Genomic DNA, 23,518 nt, shown 5'->3' on the forward strand with positions numbered 1-23,518 from the left:
TAGAATTAAAAGGTTTGAATTGCTCAGAGAAGAGATATCCAGAAGCCCTGAATTATTTTTGAAGGTCTAGAAGAAATGAGGGCATGTAAGAGATCGATTTTGTCAGAAAGAGAGGAAATCCATCGGAGCAACAGAAAAGAAATTCTTGAGAAATTGAGACCAAGCTTCCCCTGCTTAGTAATTAATCAGCTGTTAATAGTGCTTGCACCCACAAGATCATATAGCCATCACGACCCATAGGAATAAGTTAAAATCCACTTTGATGTTGACTGTCAGAATAGAAATTTCCTTCATTTGCTGGTAAAAGGCAAAACCTCAGATGCACCTCATAATCAATATCTGAAAAATGCTGGAGGGACTGTTACCATATCTGCACACTCCAATAACTACTTACAAAACTTGGAGGCTAATAAAAATGTGATAAATAATCCCAACATAAAACAAGCATGCAATTAAGTAACTTTAAACAAAATGAATGCAAGGCTTTCTAATACCCTCATAAGCCTGCAGGGGGGAAAAATGCAACACTTGTGCAAATTATCCTCTGATCAGCGAGGTCATTGTGCTTATTCATAGACTATAAACTGCAAGTACCAATAGTCTAGCTGATCAGGCTTGTCTAGTCTAGCTGATTAGGCTGATCACCCAGGAGACCTGTTAAAACACAATGCTGAGGGACCCGTGCTAACAACCTAACTAAACCACCATCTTTCATTTCCTAATACACCTGCTGCCAAAGCACTACAAGCCATTGTACATGTAAATTAAGTTCCTAACTCTCTTAAGTAATTTTCCATGTACAAATTATATTGTGTAACTCATGAGACACATTTCTTGTTTACACTTCAAAAATACAGCTCTCAAGATTTATAATGATCCCAGAAATACATATGCTTGATTGACCATATTTTTATATGTATTTATTTAATACATATTTCCCTTAAAAATAATTATATGTTCACCCTTCCTTGACTTAATTTCCTTACTGGCACCTTTCTCTTTATTTATATGTCTATTTTTAATAGTCTTGCTAAGGCATACATCTCAATACAAACGTATTTCACAGCACAAGCAAACGTCGGCTGGTTTACTTGCATGACAGCCAAACAAGCATGTGGAATTCTTAATGAGATGTTTCAGGCATGTATTTCTTCCAGACCCTTCAACAACAATCGAAAGGCATTTAAAGTGATTGGGAAGGGAGGTGGAGTGAATTTTGAGTCCATCAAAATACATTTACATACATAATTAAAAAAATTACTTACAATTTTCAATAAAATTTTTAAGGTCACAAAATTTAAAAAATGTACAATGTATGTGTGTGTGTGTAAATCACGAAGAAATTAACTTGTGATGAATAATGTGACAGTGTATAACTACGAAGGAAAAATGAAAAAAAATATTACTTACGCACTTTCATGTTAGTCAACACGTGTTTATTAACACGAAAGAGCTTAAGTAATTTCTCGTTTCATTTTTCCATTGTGGTTATACATTGTCATGTATGTATATATTAAATGAATAAATTATTACTTAAAGACGGCGTAGGGATGTGGTGACCCCGTTGGCCACCACTCAGTGGTGCAAACATCCCCGCATCCCCTGCGATATAGGGGGAAGAGATTGGGCTGGGGACCCATCTTCTCTATCTTCTCCCCATTATAGGCCAAAACAGCCTCGGATCTGGGGCCTACGCCCGCCCGGGTTCCAGAATACAAAGGCAGGCACGTTTGGCTGTGTGGAATGTAAGAGGTATAAATGAGGAACGAAAGAAGCTGGAAGGAGTGAAGTGATGGTGCATTTGATGAATAGTATTGCTTCAGTTTGTAAGAAGCTTAGTATCAAGATGATATGTTTAATGGATAGTACTATAAGTGGTTGTGGCACGTTAAGTTACCAGAAAGGGAGAATGAAGTGTGGAATGGTATGATGAGTAAGTGAACTCAGAAAAATTCTACGTAAGGAGGAAATAAGCTTGCTAACAGAGATGACCAACCCACACATATAGAAAGAAAAGAAAGTGACAACATTTCAGTTCATCCTGGACATTCATTAAGTCATGACTCAATAAGTGTCCAAGACAAGTGAAATTTTGTCACTTTCACTTCATTTCCTTTGTGAGATGAGATATTTGTTTCCACAAATAGGGTGGCCATTTCCAATCCTCGAAATGAAATGACACAGATGCTACGAATGTGCATGCATGTGTGCATACGCCAAATTAGAATGTTATTTGGTTATAAAATTCTCAACAGAAGCATGTTATGTAGGTGATACAAGAGCTGTATGACTGTCTGAGCTGTTTAAGCATATTACCATAGACACCCAACCCACAAATCAGGAAACATAAGAATTGACAATGTTTCAGGGTGTCCTGGACTATTATCAAGTCTTGTACTGGAAAACTGAGGTAGTCATCTTAGTCATCTCACTCTCTTTCCTTCATCTTACTTATCATCTCACTCTCTTGTCTAATAAATTGACTTTCTCCACCACTCTTTTTTCCATTACATGACTTAATACTATCCAGGATAGTCTAAAATGTTGTTAATTCTGTTATTTTCAGATTTGTGGTTTGGGTGTCTAATTTTCAGCCACATTATTATGACTTATTATCTGCGTATTACCATAGCGCTCTGTAAGGTCAGAGAGAGCAGGCAGTGGATGATGGCGCCACCTAACATGTAAGAAATGAAAGAACAAAGGCTTAAGAAGCAGAGTCAGTGAATTAGACAATTAACGCAAAATTAAAGTTAGAAGTGATCTGAAAGCAAAAGGGGTGCACCAGACAAATGAGTTTGAATGACATTTGGTGGTGAGAATAAAATGAATGTCTAGATTAGGCATGCTAAACAAGCATATGGTGTTAAACATGACGGAGACTACAAGAAAGTAGCAAGAAACAACAGTGAGAAGGCAGAGAACTGGATTCGACACATGCAAAGGTGTATGACGAAAGCCAAGGGTATGTGACAAGACTACCGGTAGTGCACAAGACAAAATGGAACGGCTTGAAACTCTAGTTAGAAAAATTAATCAAAACATTTCTGAAATTAGTAACATATTTTTTAATAAGAGTATGGACATGCAACAAGCAATTAGGTGATTACATCACAGGGAATATCAAGCATAATTATGGAAAAACATATACTGGCAAACAAAAAATGAGGTAAATGGTACAGTAGTTGGAGAGCGAGTTGTGAAAATCTGATAGGTAAAAAGGACTGTAAGAAGTCCTTTTGTGAATGTCAGTGCTGCTTGAACCCATTGTTGATATAATAATTAATTACACTGTGTAATTAGCTTATCAAGACTATAACTTGCTTAGCTGAATGAATTTTGCAGTTCAGTTCCTGACCCCATTATGTACCTCTGTAACCTTTTCCACTACTGCCCACAGATGGGTATGGGTTGCATAATAAACAAATTAAACTAAAAACTGCTTATGTTAGAAGAGAACACGACAATTAAAATTTGAGAAAGCAGTAAATGTTGGATTAGCTCTTAGTAGAAATAATTAAATAATGGGGAGATGAATAAAACAAATGTGGAATACTTGCCAGAAGATTAGGAAAAAATGACATTGGTCCAGATAACTGGAGATGTGATTGTGACACACTATATGAAGGGGTGAGCATTATGAATATAAATGTTAAGCATCTAACACTTGTATCCATAAATATTAGGCATTAGTTTCTAAGGTCACTATTGGTAAACTGTATGGCAGAGAAGCAACAAAAATTATACTAAAATAAAATTTGTTTTGGAAAAGGTTGCAGGAATCAGATATCTACAGAGATAGAGTATAAGGTTTCCATGAAGAGATAATAGTGCACAGAAGGCCCTTATTGATCTGGATAAAACACATAATATAGTAAAGAGTGTTGAAGCCAGATGTTGAATATACGTGGAGTTAAAAGTAATATTGTTAAATGCAGTGAAAAGCTTTTATAAAAATTACAAGGTCGAGCCTAGCTCCAGGCTGGGCTCGGGAAGTAGAAGAACTCTCAAACCCCTGCCCAGGTATGGTTCAGGTTTGTGTGCTGTAGTGTAAATGTATAAACATGTCAAGGCTGTGTAATGTTTGCAAGGTTTAAGAGTGTGTATATTGATAACATTATGGAATAAGTCAAGGTGTGAGTATTAGAGAAAAGCATGAAAGTAGTGCATGCTAGAAATCATTGGATTACAGTGTCTCAACTTCATGTTTTGTGACATAGAATAAGAGATTAACCTAAGAATATTTAAAAATTTGTTGGCACATGTAAGAAATGAAAAACTGAAATTGAATGTACAGTAATTAAATAAATTAATAATAGATAAGAGAATAAAATTGTATAAAATAAGAATAAATATAGCAGTCCTTCAATCTGTTCATGAGTTTAAATACTGTACCTAAAAATGTTGCAACTGATAACAAAAATAAAATTGTGCAAGTTGACAGTAAAGAGAGCCAGGGAACGGAAACCTGTTGGTGCATTGAGAGACCTTGTTAGGAGAAGCTAGGAAGGACTGCAGCTAGAAGACAGTAGTGCGTGTTAAAACTAATCTGTAAATACGAAATACTGGTTAGGAGCAAGTGCAAAAATGTAGTTAAAGCAAGATACGGGCAATCTGAAGAACAGATGTATTGTTAAAACAGAATTAACAAATAAAAATGTTAGGGGGAAAAAAATGAGGAGTAAGATTAAAGAGAGTAATCATGATAGTTTAGTTATTCTCAATGATGATTATCAATGATTATCAAGAAATGTAACGCAATTAAATGTGAGTGCAGTATGAGAAGAGAAAGGCTGATATGTTCGTATGTGGTATACTATTAAAATAGTGAGGCCCATGAGGACAGATGAAAAATTGCAATAACACAAATGTCAGCATTTAACAATAAAATTCACACTGTTAGATGAACAAGACTGAATACAGCTTGTTAGGAATAATGAAAGACTGACATTTTGTTTTTGTGTCAATTTGTATGGAGACCAGTGGGAGTAAACCTCATCTTGGAAACAGTCGAGATACTGCTGTGGATATTTTGCTAGTGTTGGTGGTATATAAATAGTTTCCTGTAATGTGTCAAAAGAATTTAAAAAAAAGTTTGATGTTACTTTTAATACTTTTAACCATTTTTTCCTGCAACACCTGTACATCCTCTGCACTCCACGAGAGTACAAAATGCTGATGATTATTAATATTATTAAAGAGGATTAGACAGGGTGGCAGATGAAAATATTTATTTGGCCTCAAGATGCCAAATAGGCTGCCAGCTCGTCAGGCTGCAAGTAGCCGTGTCCAACAGCCTGCTTGACCATTCTAGCAACCAGGAGGCCTGGTCGACGACCGAGCTGCGAGGACGCTAAGCCCCGGGAACACCTCAAGGTAACCTCAAGGTAAGATTAAACTAAAAAAAAAAATTTAACCCATTTATTTTCTTCTCATAAGCTATATGTATACAAAATACTACCAGAAGCTGCACTCTTTCAGTATCAATCCACAGTCGGGCAAAACTCTGACCCCAAAATATTTCCACAGCCTCATTGAGCCTTTTTTGCCCAGTGGATGCACGAACAAATTACTTTTGATTACATTTATTCATTTGTTTGGCTACTGATTTTTCCCTGGTCTTTTCCTATCTTATCAAGTCCATTCAAATGTTTTTGAAATCCAATGTTTATCTGCCCCTCTTGCTATACAGTATGTCTCGCCAAGTAATTTTTAAGTTTCTCTGTTCATATAATAAATTCTTGGATTTTAGCTTTAGAACTAACCAATGTGTTGCATCATCAGTCTAGTGAGCATCCTTTCATGCTATTTTGAGTAACCTATAGTTTGCATCATTGTTGTATTTAATTTCCTTGCTTCAAATTCTTAAGTTAACATAGAAAGCACACACTGATGAAATACTTTTCATGCATAAGGGCATTTTCTTTTAGCATATATGACTGGGCTACCTTGAGGTGGTTCCAAGATCAATGTCCCTGCAGCCCGGTCTCTCACCAGGCCTCCTAGTTGATAATCTGGTCAACCAGGATGTTAGACACTGCTGTTCGCAGTCTGACAAATGAATCATAGCCTGGGGTCAGATTCATGAAGCAGTTACGCAAGCACTTACGAGCCTGTATATCTTTTCTCAATCTTTGGCGGCTTTGTTTACAATTATTAAACAGTTAATGAGTTCCAAAGCACCAGGAGGCTGTTTATAACAATAACAGCAGTTGATTGGGAAGTTTTCATGCTTCTGAACTGTTTAATAAATGTAACCAAAGACGTCAAAGATTGAGGAAAGATGTACACGTTCATAAGTACTTCCGTAGCTACTTTGTGAATCTGGCCCCTGGTTGATTAGGCATTCTTTGGAGATGTTTATCAAATTCCCTTTTAAACATTATGAGAGGTCGGCTAGTTATGCCCCTTATGTACTCGAACCATTTTGAGTTTATGATTTGGCTTAGCTGATTTATGTTCATTAATATTAACTCTACCAGTTTTAAATTGCCAGGTTATATGTAGTTATTGAATATTAATTATGCCCGAAACGCTTTGCGTAATAGTGGCTTTAGGCATTGTATGTACTAGCTATACCTATAAGTTAAACAATCCCTGTAAATATTTATTGTATGTATGTACCTTACCTAAATAAAATTGTATTGTATTGTTGTATTGTATTAATGACCTTAGCCTTTATTAGATTAATTTTTAATCCAACTTTCTAACTTACTTCCTTTAGCTATATTATACTTCTGTGTAATTGTTAGGCTGGACTTTGTTATGATGTCAGTAAAACAAAAAAGAATTTGGCAATACCACTAAACCATATACCAGTTTCTGTTAAAAGAAGTGCATCAAAAGCTGCAGAAAGGGTGTCACCTTGGTACAGGCCCCTCTTGATTATAATATAGAATAGTTATAATTATATTCTAGTGTTATAAAAACACTGTACCATTCATATATATATATATATATATATATATATATATATATATATATATATATATATATATATATATATATATATATATATATATATATATATATATATATATATATATATATATGTGTGTGTGTGTGTGTGTGTCGTATCTAGTAGCCAGAATGCACTTCTCGGCCTACTATGCAAGGCCCGATTTGCCTAATAGGCCAAGTAATTTTCTTTATTTTCAACAAATTGTTTCCAATGAGTTTATTTGAACTATTATTACTATATTATATTAAGAACATAAATTATTAACTTAGTTGTGTTTGTTTAGGTTAGGTTAAGATAGGTTAGGTTAGGTAGGGTTGGTTAGATTCGGTCATATATCTACGTTAGTTTTATCTCAAATTAGAAGAACTTAACTCATTCATAATGAAATGGATACCTTTATCATTTCATAAAAAAAACTGAAAATTATTTAAATTCAGAAAAAATTGGCTTACTAGGCAAATTGGGCCTTGCATAGTAGGCCGAGTACTGCATTCTGGCTACAAGGTACAACATACATATTATATATTTATATATTTATATATATATATATATATATATATATATATATATATATATATATATATATATATATATATATATATATATATATATATTATTAAATATGACCGAAAAAGTAAGATTAATAATTCTAACACGAATTTTCTCAATCTTTCGTACATTACGCTTCACTGTTGGAGGTAAATCAAAAATCACTTCTCCAAAATTCATTTTTATTTCTAGTCTGACGCGACACGGGCGCGTTTCGTAAAACTTATTACATTTTCAAAGACTTCACAAATACACAACTGATTAGAACGTATCTCTGATTTTATATCTACATTTGAGTGAGGTGGGAAGGGTGATGTGGCATTAACACAAGACAGAACAGGAGGGGATATTAATAGGGTATTAAAAGTATCAACACAAGACATAACAGAAACAATGGGTATTGAATAGAAGTGTTTGTAGAAAGCCTATTAGTCCATATTTCTTGATGCTTCTATATTGGAGCGGAGTCTTGAGGTGGGTAGAATATAGTTGTGCAATAATTGGCTGTTGATTGCTGGTGTTGACTTCTTGATGTGTAGTGCCTCGCAAACGTCAAGCCGCCTGCTATCGCTGTATCTATCGATGATTTCTGTGTTGTTTACTAGGATTTCTCTGGCGATGGTTTGGTTATGGGAAGAGATTATATGTTCCTTAATGGAGCCCTGTTGCTTATGCATCGTTAAACGCCTAGAAAGAGATGTTGTTGTCTTGCCTATATACTGGGTTTTTTGGAGCTTACAGTCCCCAAGTGGGCATTTGAAGGCATAGACGACATTAGTCTCTTTTAAAGCGTTCTGTTTTGTGTCTGGAGAGTTTCTCATGAGTAGGCTGGCCGTTTTTCTGGTTTTATAGTAAATCGTCAGTTGTATCCTCTGATTTTTGTCTGTAGGGATAACGTTTCTATTAACAATATCTTTCAGGACCCTTTCCTCCGTTTTATGAGCTGTGGAAAAGAAGTTCCTGTAAAATAGTCTAATAGGGGGTATAGGTGTTGTGTTAGTTGTCTCTTCAGAGGTTGCATGTCTTTTCACTTTCCTTCTTATGATGTCTTCGATGAAACCATTGGAGAAGCCGTTATTGACTAGGACCTGCCTTACCCTACAGAGTTCTTCGTCGACTTGCTTCCATTCTGAGCTGTGGCTGAGAGCCACAGATGTAACAGTCTAGATGTAACAGTCATGGAAAAGGGCGGAGGTTTCCACACTGCAGTCTACACTAAGGAAACAAACATAGGAATGTGCCTAAATGCCAACAGCGACTGCCCTGACAGGTACAAGAGGAGTGTTGTTAACGCATACGTCGACCGTGCTCTCAGCCACAGCTCAGAATGGAAGCAAGTCGACGAAGAACTCTGTAGGGTAAGGCAGGTCCTAGTCAATAACGGCTTCTCCAATGGTTTCATCGAAGACATCATAAGAAGGAAAGTGAAAAGACATGCAACCTCTGAAGAGACAACTAACACAACACCTATACCCCCTATTAGACTATTTTACAGGAACTTCTTTTCCACAGCTCATAAAACGGAGGAAAGGGTCCTGAAAGATATTGTTAATAGAAACGTTATCCCTACAGACAAAAATCAGAGGATACAACTGACGATTTACTATAAAACCAGAAAAACGGCCAGCCTACTCATGAGAAACTCTCCAGACACAAAACAGAACGCTTTAAAAGAGACTAATGTCGTCTATGCCTTCAAATGCCCACTTGGGGACTGTAAGCTCCAAAAAACCCAGTATATAGGCAAGACAACAACATCTCTTTCTAGGCGTTTAACGATGCATAAGCAACAGGGCTCCATTAAGGAACATATAATCTCTTCCCATAACCAAACCATCGCCAGAGAAATCCTAGTAAACAACACAGAAATCATCGATAGATACAGCGATAGCAGGCGGCTTGACGTTTGCGAGGCACTACACATCGAGAAGTCAACACCAGCAATCAACAGCCAATTATTGCACAACTATATTCTACCCACCTCAAGACTCCGCTCCAATATAGAAGCATCAAGAAATATGGACTAATAGGCTTTCTACAAACACTTCTATTCAATACCCATTGTTTCTGTTCTGTCTTGTGTTGATACTTTTAATACCCTATTAATATCCCCTCCTGTTCTGTCTTGTGTTAATGCCACATCACCCTTCCCACCTCACTCAAATGTAGATATAAAATCAGAGATACGTTCTAATCAGTTGTGTATTTGTGAAGTCTTTGAAAATGTAATAAGTTTTACGAAACGCGCCCGTGTCGCGTCAGACTAGAAATAAAAATGAATTTTCGAGAAGTGATTTTTGATTTACCTCCAACAGTGAAGCGTAATGTACGAAAGATTGAGAAAATTCGTGTTAGAATTATTAATCTTACTTTTTCGGTCATATTTAATAATATATGTCTACAGGAAAGACTGCTACCAAAATATACTAATATATATATATATATATATATATATATATATATATATGTCGTACCTAGTAGCCAGAACTCACTTTTTGGCCTACTATGCAAGGCCCGATTTGCCTAATAAGCCAAGTTTTCCTGAATTAATATATTTTCTCTAATTTTTTTCTTATGAAATGATAAAGCTACCCATTTCATTATGCATGAGGTCAATATTTTTTTATTGGAGTTAAAATTAACGTAGATATATGACCGAACCTAACCAACCCTACCTAACGTAACCTAACCTATCTTTATAGGTTAGGTTACGTTAGGTAGCCGAAAAAGTTAGGTTAGGTTAGGTTAGGTTGGTTAGGTAGTCGAAAAAACATTAATTCATGAAATTGAATTGTTTTTCGACTACCTAACCTAACCTAACCTATCTTTTTCAGCTACCTAACCCAACCTTACCTATAAAGATAGGTTAGGTTAGGTTAGGTAGGGTTGGTTAGGTTCGGTCATATATCTACGTTAATTTTAACTCCAATAAAAAAAAATTGACCTCATACATAATGAAATGGGTAGCTTTTATCATTTCATAAGAGAAAAATTAGAGAAAATATATTAATTCGTGAAAACTTGGCTTATTAGGCAAATTGGGCCTTGCATAGTAGGCTGAGAAGTGCGTTCTGGCTACTAGGTACGACATTATATATATATATATATATATATATATATATATATATATATATATATATATATATATATATATATATATATACACACACACACACACACACACACACACACACACACACACACACACACACACACACACACACACACACACACACACACACACACTGTACTGGGAATATATATGTAAATTAAGTTTCTTAAAGTGTCTAGTTCCTAAAAGTACATGTGTGTAGCTCTGTTCAATCTAGTTCCTTAATGCATTTATAACATCTGTTGTACTCATTGAATCAAAAACCTTCTAATCATCAATAACTCTTAAGAACACCCATAGTTAATGTTCATTACATCTTTGGAACAACTTTTGAAGGATTTTGTAAATTATCTATAGTACTTAATGACCTGTTGCACAACGGTTAGCATGGCGGTTCATAAACAAAAGAGCAGGGGTTCAATTCCTGGCACAGAGAGAATGTTTGGGAATTTTCCTGACACAGTAACAGCAGTAAACAGGTACCTAAGAGTTAAGCAACTGCATCCTGGGGGAAGGTCACATAATATACATATAACCTCAAGGAAGGTCAGTCATTAGCCAAAGGTGCCTCAATAAGCATCATGGGTGTCTCAATAATCCTAGAGGTGCCTCAACAGGCCTCTGAGTTCCTCAATAAGCCTAGAGGTGCCTCACTAAGCCTCAGAATGCCTCAATAAACCTAGGGGTGCCTCAATAAGCCTAGGAATGCCTCATTAATCTTCAGGGTGCCTCAATAAGCCTAGGAGTGCCTCATTCTCAGGGTGCCTCAATAAACCTAGGGGTGCCTCAATAAGCCTCAGGGTGTCTCAATAAGAGGCCTCTTGTCTCTGGCAATGGGAAACTATTCACTGGTTCTTGATACCTTTTTTTCTAATTTAATATTTGTGTAATAAATCATGTAGTTAGTTACATGGTGATGGCTTGCCCCTGGGCAAACAATGCTGATGTAAACTTGGATCAGCATTGATAAGATTTATTATACATATTTAATTAAACATTAAGAAAGTATATTTTGTACGTCGGATTATAAATCTTTAGTTTTTAAAATTTTCACTACAGTATTTCCTATTTTGAAGAGCAGTATGATAATACCAGTGCTCCAGCTGTCAAACTATTCTTTAATGCAATTTGAAATAGAAAACTGTGTGGCAAAGCCTTTATTTACTTTTAAACATTCTTTCATGATATCACCGAGTCAAGCAGCGAGTTTCACAAGTTGAGCCTGGCCTCAGGCCGGGCTCGGGAGTAGAAGAACTCCCAGAACCCTCTCTAGATATGCTACAGGTAGATATTCTCTCCTAATTTTTTTTTCTTAAAGTGCCCCATAGCATGCTACACCTTCAGGGAGAATATTGAGTACTTCTTAGAACGTATCATAAGGTCTTTTTCATAGATGTATATTAAATTATTAAACCTGGTTTGATAAGTTAACCCTTTCTTCTTATTCAGACTTAATTTACCTGTAGGCTAGTAATAAGTGTTCTACCAAATATTTCTCAGTTACTGGTTGTTTTCAATTATTTTTTTTACTAAAGCATAGTTTCATGACTGTATGGCAATGATATATTCCTGTGCATGTTTGCAGGGCTCAACATGATTAGTTTTTCTTGCAATATTTTAATAAGCCTTATTTAATTTTGCACCTTGCCTTCATTAAATCATTACTTAGCATCCCATCCTTCACTCACCTTACCCATGCACACACTGCTGGAACAATTTAAGTGTACAAGTATGATAATGGATATCACCAGTATGATCCAGTATTTTTGGTCTGATATACCAAAAATATCAGTAATTTCAAAGTGTCATATGACATACAGAGAACACCACAAGCGTGGTTCTCATCCCGTAACTACACTTAGGTAATTACACACAAACTAAACCTACCATCACACTTCATACTACAGTTCAGTGCTCCTTACACTTTCATACCATGTAATGTGATGTAGCTGACCATTAGAAAGAGGCTAGTCAAACATCTGGAGAGAAGAGCCTTTAATAAAAACATCACGAGCATGAATTCAGGGACCGCACATCTTGCCTTACACACCTGATGCAACTCTATGATCAGGTGACTGAGATCATGGAGAGACTGCATATTTGAGGACAGCTGGAGAGCCTTTGACTCAGTATTGCATATGAACAAGTTAGTGAAATGGCAGATAGTTAGGGAAGATGATTCAATGGTTAAGAAAGCCTCTATGCAGCTGAAACTAGAGAGTGAGAAGAGAAACTTGAGAGTGGTGAGATGTTTCTAGCATTGCCCCAGAAGTCAGAACTAGGCCCTATTTTCTTTCCAATATAGGTAAATGATCTTCTAGAATAGATAAATCCTTTCAATATTTGCAGATGCAACAAATTATAAGAAGGATTAATATGGTGGAAGACTGCAAGAAACAACAGAATGGCCTGGACAGACTGAAGGAAGGAATGGTCAAACAATTGAATAAATACTAGAGTTTAAGTCAAGCAAATGCAAAATAATGATGCCGAGTGCTGGAAACAAGAAACTGGACACAAGGTACCAAATGTAAGAATAAATATTCTTAGAATGAAGCAGAGAATAAACCTGTGGGTTGACAGCACACTAAACATCTCTCATGAAACCCACGTCAAACAAGCTACATACATTATAAAAGGCTGACAACAAAAGAACTGCCTTTATAAATCTGAATAAGGAATCATTCATAAGCCTGAATACCACATATATTGAGCCAGTTCTGAAATACGTGGCCCTACCATGGAGTCCCTTTCTCATTTAACAGAAAGTGAAGCTGGAAAAACCTCGAGGTTTGTCATCAGACCATTCCCAGAAATGGTGGGTATGATTTATGAGGAAAGACAAACAAAAATTAAACCTCGCATCACTGGAAGACAAAAGTTAGGCGAGACATGATTACCACATACAAAATTTTCAAAAAGAATAGACATAGCAGACAAAGACATACTATTTGCAAAGGGTCGCTACCTTGAAGTGGTTCCAAGGATTAAGTGTCCCTGAAGCCTGGTCTCCTGGTTACTAATTTTGTCAATTAGTAACCATTAGTCTCTATTGGTCTCTCTGCAGCTTACAGTCCAACATGAACACCACAGCTAAGTCAATAAGGTACAATCTAGTTGTGTTTATTAAACTTTTTTTTTTAAGCAATTAAGAGGTCCACTGGAAATTTCCCTTAGATTTGTGGAAAGGGTGTTGAGAAGCCCTTGAAATGCTATGATTATAGAATTTTTGAGTACTTACTGTACCCCTCTTTTCAATAGAACTATTTTACGCATTCAATCATGCCTCCTAGTCTCTTAACACTTTTATGCTTTGACAGCACTAAAAAACATCATCCATACTTCAACAGTAAATATTCAAGCATCATCCAATTACTAAACTTCTTGTATTCAGTTCTTGAGCTATTCTAGTTGCATTAAGCAGTCTGAAAGCTATGAAAATCGCTGTTATTGTGTGGACAAAGCCCATCTAGGGCATTGAGAGGGAGTTTCTCACTCGTCTGTGAGGTCTCACTTGAGACAAACATTTGTCTATTCATCTCTGTTGCACATAATCTATTATAAATATGGTATTATTTTTGCTTCTATACTCTAGAGAATTCATTTGCAAACATTTTGACACCAATTTTTTAGTTACAACCAAACAAATAACTTTGAAAATGTAAAATGATAAAATAAACATTTTTTATGTCATGGGCAGGCATCAATAGCTCTCAGAGTGCACATAAATTAAAGTTTTAAAGTTATGCAGACAATGCATCAATTAATCTGGCTGAAGATATGGTGTTCTAACCACACACATCAGCAAATGAAGAAATGATGACATTTTGATCCATCTAGGACAGACCAAACATCATCGGTTCTTCATTTCTTAAAAGCTACGTTGTTTTTCTTTTTACAGCTATATGCGGTAGAATGATCCTGTGCACACATTTCAATATGGTTTACTTTATATTTAGGATGACTAATGAGGAATGTTAAAATATTAATGAATATTCATATATTCATCTTTGTTCCGCATAATCTATTATAAATACAGTTTTGTTTTTGCAGTTATTCTCTAGAGAATTCATTTGTGAACATTTTGACACCATATTTGTAGTTATAATCCAACAAATAACTTAGAAAATGCAAAATTATTGTAAACATTTCACAGTGAGCAGGGCTCTGGGAAGCCCGGAAGTGTTTACGATCAGGAACGTGCAGAGGGGCTGGACCACCGAAGAGCTAAGAAACTATTTTGGTGTCCAGATATGTAAAAAATTCCTCAACTTTTTTCCAAATGTAGAATATAACCTCTCCCCTTGCATTTCAGAAAATACAAGTTGAAGAATTTTAATCATTCCCAATACATTTTGAAAGTTTTAGTGAATGGATTTTGGCAGTAAAAGTTCTCTGCATATTATCCAAGTAAGATAATTTGCCAGCATACATGGATCAGTTAATGTGCAACAGTAATCATCCCTGAAGAAAACTATCATCTTGAACTTTTTTATAATTGGCTTGGTATCTGTTATTTGTAAAGTTCTTGATATCCAACCGATCATTTTTCTTGCAGTTACTTTGTTGTGTTCTCTAAATACAAGTCCCTCTCAAACTATTTCTCCCAGATGTTTTATACTTTCTTCATCTCTACGGTATGGTTGGACTGTTTTCTATATGGTTCTAAATTTAATTTCTTGCTTTTACCCTAACACTGGAATTGGAACTTTTATTAATTGATCATACTGCATTCTGTGGCCCACTAGAAGACTTGGTTTCCATCAGTTTAAACATTTACTCTTTAAAAATTGTTGTCATCTCTGAATGATAATATGGCATTATAGTTTGTGGATTCAAAGTACAGTACTAAAATGAGATATGGAGCCCATTTTAACAATTATTTTGTCAGTGTCAGAGAAGTAAGCAAATGGAATGTGCTGAAAAGAGAAGACGTGCAGGATGACTCAACACATCTTCAAATGCAGATACGAGAGTCCAATAGGCTCAGGAACTTGTGTACCAGTCATGTGAAAGTTCAGAGCAGGGACTAAATAGCCAAACCTCAACACTTACACTCATGATTAAATACACTTATATGGTTATCTTGAGGTTATCTTGAGGTGATTTCAGGGCTTAGCTTCCCCGTGGCCAGGTCCTCGACCAGGCCTCCTTTTTGTTACACATACCCAGGAAGCAGCCCGTAACAGCTGTCTAATTCCCAGGTGCCTATTTACTGCGAGGTAACAGGGGCATCAGCGTGAAAGAAACTCTGCCCATTTGCTTCCTCCTCCACCAGGGATCGAACCCGGAACACCTCAAGACTACGAATCCGAAGCACTGTCCACTCGGCTGTCAGACCCCTATATGGTGCTAGATATATGTAATTGAATGGAAGACTGAAATTGTTGAGCCTCTAAAACCTCTCCATTTTTCTAATATATTGTTAAGTTCAACTTAAGCAGGTTCCCTACACACGTGGTTTCTAGGAAAGCATCTCGGCCCTTTTTGAGGGTTTATGGTACATTTATAACAGTACTACAAGCACTACTGAAGCTTCACATTAAAGCTGTCTTGACTTTGGTTAAGTAATCATATTAAATGCCTTAAAATTTGTCAAGTTCACCCCACTTATACCCCCCAATGTTATAGATGCACTACTGTCTTTATACCCAAGATACTGATCCATGCCTCTACTATATCTAATTAGTGACACTTTGATTTAACTCTTATTTAAATCTGTTTGGTCTATTACCTTGATATTTTTATATGTTTTCTTTTAAAAATGTATTATTTGCATTATTTTTAATGAGGGTATATTTTAATAAAAGTGCTGTAAAGGTAAATTCAGTACAAGGTAAAGGACTAAAGAACTCTGTTCAATATGCTGGTTAAGGATTCTGTGGCCAACAGTTAGAATTTCATTAATTAGATTTGATAATTAAGGTACTCAAAAAGTAATAAGGTCAAATAACAAAGGCTTACTATGCTTTTCACATACAGTACTAATAAACCTAATAAATTGCAACTGACCGTTCCCAAACTATCTTCCAACTGGCTGACCAACCTAGTTGATTAATAATCAAACTATCTTAAACAACAGGCTAACTAATCTAGGTAAATCCCTAAACTATCTTCAACTGGCTAAATAATACGTATCCTAATTAATCACCAATTATTTTAACATTCTAAGGCAAGGACACAAGTCTGATGATGGTATTTGATCACCTGACAAGGATTTTAGAGAACAGCCTTGTAAGAATAATGATGTTAGAAAGATGTCTAGAGCAAACAAGCCTCTGTAAAGATGAATGGATGAATGCTTGAAGAAATGTCAAGAATACATCCATGGGGGAATTTGGTTGAAGGCACAAAGCGAAAAAGCAGGGCATGGAAAATGTTGCTGGATCGGTGACCTAAAAAAGGTACGGATAAAAAACTCAAACTGGCTTTCGGTCACTTCTCTTCTTGCTCTATCAATCTTATGATTTTGCTTTTTATTATATTTAAAACAAATTAATTGAAATTCAAGAAAACCAGATATTAAGTAAATTTTTATACTTTATATTTCAAAAAGAGAAATATATATTTTTAGCATCATTTATTACAATGAAAATTTGCTTTATATTTTAAATATATCTCCTTTAATAAAGAAAAGGGCTGCTAGTGAAGTACAGAATATACTGTATAATGTACTTGCTAAACAGTATAAATTAATGGATTAATTCCGGTAAACCAAAATGCAATCCTAATGTAGCCAAATAGCATAAGGTGAACAATCAATACAAATGTAACACAAGCACACACAATACATTAATGTAGCCCTTAATTTTCAAGTTTACGAAAGATGCAGGATGTCAGAGGACAAGGATGAGGTGTAGGCTGATAGAATGGGATTAAAAGAAATATTTTACGATGGTGTACGCATACCGAGAGGATGACAGGTGACAGAACTGGAAGGGAAAATAAAACCAAGAGAAAATAAAAGTGGAGGACTATATACAGTGGATAAAAGGTTGCATGGGGACATAGGGTGAATTGAACAAGCCAGGATATAACATTAAGGTACGACTGCCTGTAGACAAAGCTGCTGTGACCACACCAGGAGTCTAAGGAAGGATGGGAGGAGGGAAGACAAGGTATGGATAAGGATAATGGGGGGGTGTAGCAGGATAGACAAGATATGGATAAGGGGGATGGGAATATAAAGCACAGATATGAAATAGGTTTGCAGGGAAAACAAGATATTGATATGCAAGAAGGGTGGGATATACAAGATGTGGATAAGGATAGGGAAAGATAAGGCATCTAATAAGTAGATAGATAATCTATAGTACACCTAAACAAAAAGAAAAATCCGCTCACTATAGGTTAGTTTAGCTACATATGAGGCACGACTGTAAGTGCATCAATATTTCACCTACCCAATGTAAATGAAAATGATAATATAAATTAATGGAGATTAATGTAGTCCAGTTTGTGTATAGGGAAGCACACTCATATAAAGATATTAATTCAGAAATAAAATATAATTTTATCCTTTATCAAAAGATTCAATATACTGTACTGATAAAATATTTCAAGATTCTTTAATTTTAATATTGCTGGTCTTTAGTTTTGTCCACTTAAAATAAATAAGATTCTGAGTTCAGCAATTAAAAAAAAACAAAATTAGTGTTGCAAATGCTGTAATTAAAGCTGTGGTGTACTTATGTCTATGAAAACTATTATGCAACACTAAACCAGGGAGCATAGATTTACCTCCAAGCATCGTGAGGTGTGGGTTGTGGTACAGTTAGGCCAGGTGGTAATGTTTCTCTTGAGAACATTGAGCCTGGTGGGGGTCCTGGTATAGATGTTGGGGTTACACCCCCATGGTGGAATGCTGCTGCAGCTGCTGCTGCTGCTGCTGCTGAAGGGGGAGGCCCAGGTGCCCCTCCTCCAGGGTACCTTGTGCCACTCAGGCCAGGCACAGAGGGTGTGAGGTGAGAATGGCTTAATAAAGGTGACTCGTAGCGGTGTGAAGGCCCGGGACCGCCCAATAAAGAGGGTCCCAAATCAGGTGGTCGAGGCAGGGTAGGAAATATTGGTGCACCAGGAGGACCACCCCCAACACCAGGTCCTGATGGAGGCCGAAAAGGGTCTTGGCCTCCAAGTTTAGCACTGGGTTTCTCTGGTGTCTGCTTCTGCTGGTGGTAATAAATTTCCCAAGCAATGCGCACATGCATTGCATTCCAGCGACCCGTCTTCTGCAAGAAACACGCATAATATCTGAGTTATATAGAGTATATGGTACTACAATGCATAAAATCTAATAAAATGTTTTTTTGGTTGACTTCTTATTTTAGTTGAATTTTTGCAAAATACAGTATTAGATAAAATACTTAAATTGTGATTTTTATGTATAGTTCATAAAAAATTCAGATACTTTAAAAACAAATGAACTAACCACTGGTTTGCGTTGCGTTTGTTCACCAATCTGTTGAAAAATAGAGGTCTTAAAGTGTGGACTTAACTGGCCAACATGAATTTGGAATTACAGTACAGTACTGTATATAAAATAACAAAGTTAATAATACACATAATACATATCGCATTGCCAGCCAAATGTCACTCCTGGCCCAAGGAATGGCAGAAAAGTCCCAACACATCTGACTTATCCTGTGCGAGGGCCACCACCACCGAGGAGGAGGACCTCTAAAGAAGCGACCCCTGAACAGATAACACTAGCATGTATGGGTAGCACTAGGGAGTACACAGGGAAGATAACCATGTGCACATACAGCTCTAAGTGTTCTCAAATCAAGGCTCACACTACACCTAAGAGTACAGGAAAAGCCACCAAGGGCAAAAATCTTCAAAGCTGAAACATCAGAAAACCAGAGCCAGGGAGGAAGAGAGGTGACCTAGCGCCCACTACATCAGCATAGAACTGAGGGTGGAGATGCTGACTGACAGTAAGCTACCTCCCTCCACCCCCAAATGAGCGGGGAAGGTGAACAAGCGAGTTTGTTCTAGTTCCAAGAGATTTTGATCATTTATTTATATAGATGGGGGGGCAGGAGTTCTTTCAGCAGTTTTAAAGGCTGCGGTGGTTTGTTTTTACTCACTAACTTTCTGGTTACCCTCCCCAGTGGTGGCATACATAAATAAACAAATGTCACTGATCCCTGAGTCTCTGTGCAGGGGCCAGGTTCTGGCACTAATTCCCAGTAGACCTACAGAACTCTGCAGATGGTACCATATCAGTATATGATAACTTCATGGAGCCCAAGGGGGCTCTTCTCCAAAAAAATAAATCTAATTAATATGAACATCAACAACCATCAAAACAAACCCGTTTCCCCATCACAATACATGCTACATACTTCCTGGTGCTAAGAATAAGCTCTGCAGACAAGGAAAACAAGGCCCCAGGGGAGAAAATGAAAGTAATTAAAGGAAAGCACTTTGCATATTAAAGCCATATGTGTGGACTGGGTTGTTGTTTGTTTTCTGTTGCATTATTGTGATTTATTCTCTTCATTCTTATATCACTTATTCTGCTATTGTCTTAAATCCCTACATCTGGGCTCCATATTTTTAAATTTGCCTCTCTCAGCTTCTCTGCTGAGCAGTTAACCTTAGGAAGCCTGGTGCTTACCTTCAAGAGAATGACCTAAAAATCTGGAACATTTTTTTAATGCCAAATTCTGCTCTGAGATACTGTCTCAGGGGTTTGTAGGTATAATCATATATTTGCTGCTAATTTTTTACCTGATGGGCCTCACTTTCAGTGTCACGGTGTAGTCCTGTGCCACTTGTCTTCCATTTGGTGCTGGTGAGTGGCTGAGTACCTGTAATTATCTAAGTGTAGTTAGTTACAGGATGACAACTACACTTATGGTGTCCCGTCTTTCCAGCACTCTTTGTCATATAACGCTTTGAGATTACTGACAGTTTTGGCCTCCACGACCTTCTCACCTATCTTGTTCCAACCGTCTACCACTCTGTTTGCGAAAGTGAATTTTCTTATATTTCTTCGGCAGCCGTGTTTAGTTAGTTTAAATCTATGATCTCTTGTTCTTGAAGTTCCAGATCTCAGGAATTCTTCTCTATGAATTTTATCGATTCCAGTTAATATTTTGTACGTAGTGATCATATCACCTCTTTCTTTTCTATTTGTAGTTTTGGCACATTTAATGCCTCTTAACCTTTCCTCGTAACTCTTGTCCTTCAGTTCTGGGAGCCACTTAGGTGCATGTCTTTGCACCTTTTCCAGTTTGTTGAGGTGCTGCTTAAGATATGGGCACCATACAACTGCTGCATATTCCAGCTTTGGTCTTTGGTCTGTGGTATCAGCTCTACATTCACCTCTAATCCGTGTAGTCCCTGCTCTCCATATCTTCAGCTCGGGTTTTCTGTTTTCTGGTCACTACGATACAGTTTAAGTGCCTTTGTTCAGGAGACATCATAGGAAATTTAGCTCAGAACCGGTGTGTTGGACATAGTGAAAGACGTACACAGCTGATCTCTCAGATGCATCAGTTTTCTCACCTTGGCCTCTCCTCTTTTCCAAGCTTGCTTGTGGGATTGCTTGCTCTGCCAATACTGTTTTGCTAACTACAGTGTTTTAGAGCATATGGGATGCATGTTTTTGTCCATGACCAACTCAATATATATTGCATATTTACATGCACAATAAAACTACTTGAAAATTACTTTCTGATTGTGATTTGTCACGTTCTTCTGATCATCACATGTGATGAAGCATATTGTACTGAAATTGCCACCTGGATGTGACTGTGCTAATTCTTATTCTTAAATAGTAGCTAGCAGAACAAGAATTAGTATTCTCAAATTATTGATTATAGCTTGCAGTGAGTTTTGAGGGCACTGCTGGTAACTTGGTGGTGGAGTTAAATATGCACCAGTTTCCCTACTGTAGGGAAAGTGAAAGAGGTGTCCCATTCTCCATTAATCGTTCTTTCTCTGGTATACAGTACTCACATAGCAGTGTTTGTAGATAATCTGTGCCATTTGATCTAAGACACACTGTCTTTTCAATAACCATTTGTTCCATTCTTATGGCAACTAAACCAACAACTAAAAAATTCTCCAGATAGTGACTATCAGCAACCTTTATTTAGCATTTATTTAGCCAGCCAGCATTTATTCCCCAATTAGACTGTCATTGGTTATGGTTCAAACCGCTGCAGACAGGAAGCCTGTTCTTTACAGGCTTCACAGGGGGACCATGGCTGGTCCCCCTGTGCCAACAACTGTTCTCTCTGCACATGCACCTTCCCCTTCACCCTCCCTAGGACACAGCCTACAATTCAAAACTACTGGGGTACCTATTTATAGGTGTACGGCAACAAGCATAAATGTCTCATCCCACCTGTGAATCAAACCCGGGACCATCTGATTGAGAGTCGATTGCGTGGACCACTGCGCTACAGGAGGGCACTATTTCCTCACAGTAAGATATGACACAAACACACTAAAAATATAAACATTTTTTTTTATCTTTGACAGTATGCATCTTAATTCCTTCATTAAACACACTGTTGTACTAGATTTGGCTTCTTACACCTCTGGTGTGTCCTTGCAAATTTCCACATTATAATATAAAGATCTAAATGAATGCTACTGCAAATAACTTTTATATAAAACATATAATGACTAAATAATAATATTAAATTGGTTTCTAACAACATCAAACACAACTTGAAACACATTCCGCTGGTAATACTGTATATTTTGTCACAAACATTACAAATGTTCTCTAAATCATTTTATACAATACATCCTTACCTGTTAAAGAAACATTATAGCTCCACAAACATTTTGAGGACAACTGCGGGTTCTTCAACAAATGAATAAATAACAAGGTTGGCAGAGGATGTGAAAAACACGTACAAGTGGTAACGAAACACAACTCTTTCTGAACTCACGGTAAAACACACCTTAGGTGCCACAGAGGCTAGGTGAGACGGCGGTGCAAAAGTTGAGGTAGGAGGATGTACTAGTGGGCTGAGTCCTGGAGGGTAGCTGCTGCCTAGGCCGCCTCCTGGTCGGTACAAGCCACTCTCCAGCCCCACTTTGCTCACTTCCTTAAACTGGTTAACATAATAATGCTATAATCTATGCAAATACTATATTAATGCTCTTAAACAGTGCTGCTTAAACTGGTGAAGGGGTTCACCCAAGCATGAATGAAATTATTTTGGGGTGAATGTTTCTTTCATTTGGCAAAATTAAATATATATAAAATTACACACAAGACAAAAAAGTATCCAAAAAATAAGGAAATTTAGAATTCAGATGAATTCAGTTTTGTGATAAAGACTCAAGGGTAAATGAAACTGAAATAGTTTAAAAAGCAGCACTGTTTTAAAAGTCATAACTTATTTTGTCATCAAAATTTCTGAATATCAGCTTTAAGATTAATGAATGTTTAATTGAGCAAAGATTTCAACTTTTAAGTAATGTACTGTACCATGAATAGAGATAAACCCACTATACAAATAAATTGAATAAGACATTATATAAGTTGCAGCTAAATTTTCTAGATATTTAATATAATTTAAATAAATGAACAGATGCTTTTATACTTTGCTGTGCTTTATGACGTACCATTGAAGGAGACGAAGGATGCGAGAAGAGACTGGATGCAGCCGGGGGTGGTAATGGTGGAGGAGGCATATGAGGAAGAAGGTGTTGGTGAACGTGTGTGTGTTGGTGTTGGTGGTGGTGCATCTCAGCGCGTAAAAAGGCAGGAGGAGCACCTAAACCCCCTAGACTTGCAGGCCCAAGGCCCAACGTGCGTTCTTGTTGGGCCAAAAATCGAGAGTCCAGCTCCCTACGTAGAAGATCTGCTTGGCCTGTAAACAACAAATTTTCATTAGAATATTTAGATTCACCTGTAAACAATA

The 23,518-nt window shown here is 36.8% G+C and overlaps 1 protein-coding gene across 8 annotated transcripts in view; it reads right to left on the reverse strand.

Annotated features, from left to right (window-relative positions):
- LOC123748350 (autism susceptibility gene 2 protein homolog) overlaps window positions 1–23,518 on the reverse strand; it is a 131,584-nt gene that overhangs the window by 6,825 nt on the left and 101,241 nt on the right. For 3 of the 8 annotated variants that reach the window (XM_069321586.1, XM_069321584.1, XM_069321588.1), the window contains exons 7-11: window positions 23,220–23,467; window positions 22,538–22,702; window positions 19,051–19,080; window positions 18,363–18,850; window positions 1,534–1,734 (exon numbers count right to left, since the gene is read on the reverse strand). In XM_069321586.1, the coding sequence (XP_069177687.1) occupies window positions 1,534–1,734; window positions 18,363–18,850; window positions 19,051–19,080; window positions 22,538–22,702; window positions 23,220–23,467 (1,132 nt within the window). The remainder of the gene's footprint in view (window positions 1–1,533; window positions 1,735–18,362; window positions 18,851–19,050; window positions 19,081–22,537; window positions 22,703–23,219; window positions 23,468–23,518) is intronic. The other 5 variants (XM_069321587.1, XM_069321585.1, XM_069321591.1 and 2 more) reach the window with 3 other exon arrangements.

The sequence above is a fragment of the Procambarus clarkii genome, chromosome 10, assembly GCF_040958095.1.
Source record: "Procambarus clarkii isolate CNS0578487 chromosome 10, FALCON_Pclarkii_2.0, whole genome shotgun sequence".
Lineage (NCBI taxonomy): Eukaryota > Metazoa > Arthropoda > Malacostraca > Decapoda > Cambaridae > Procambarus > Procambarus clarkii.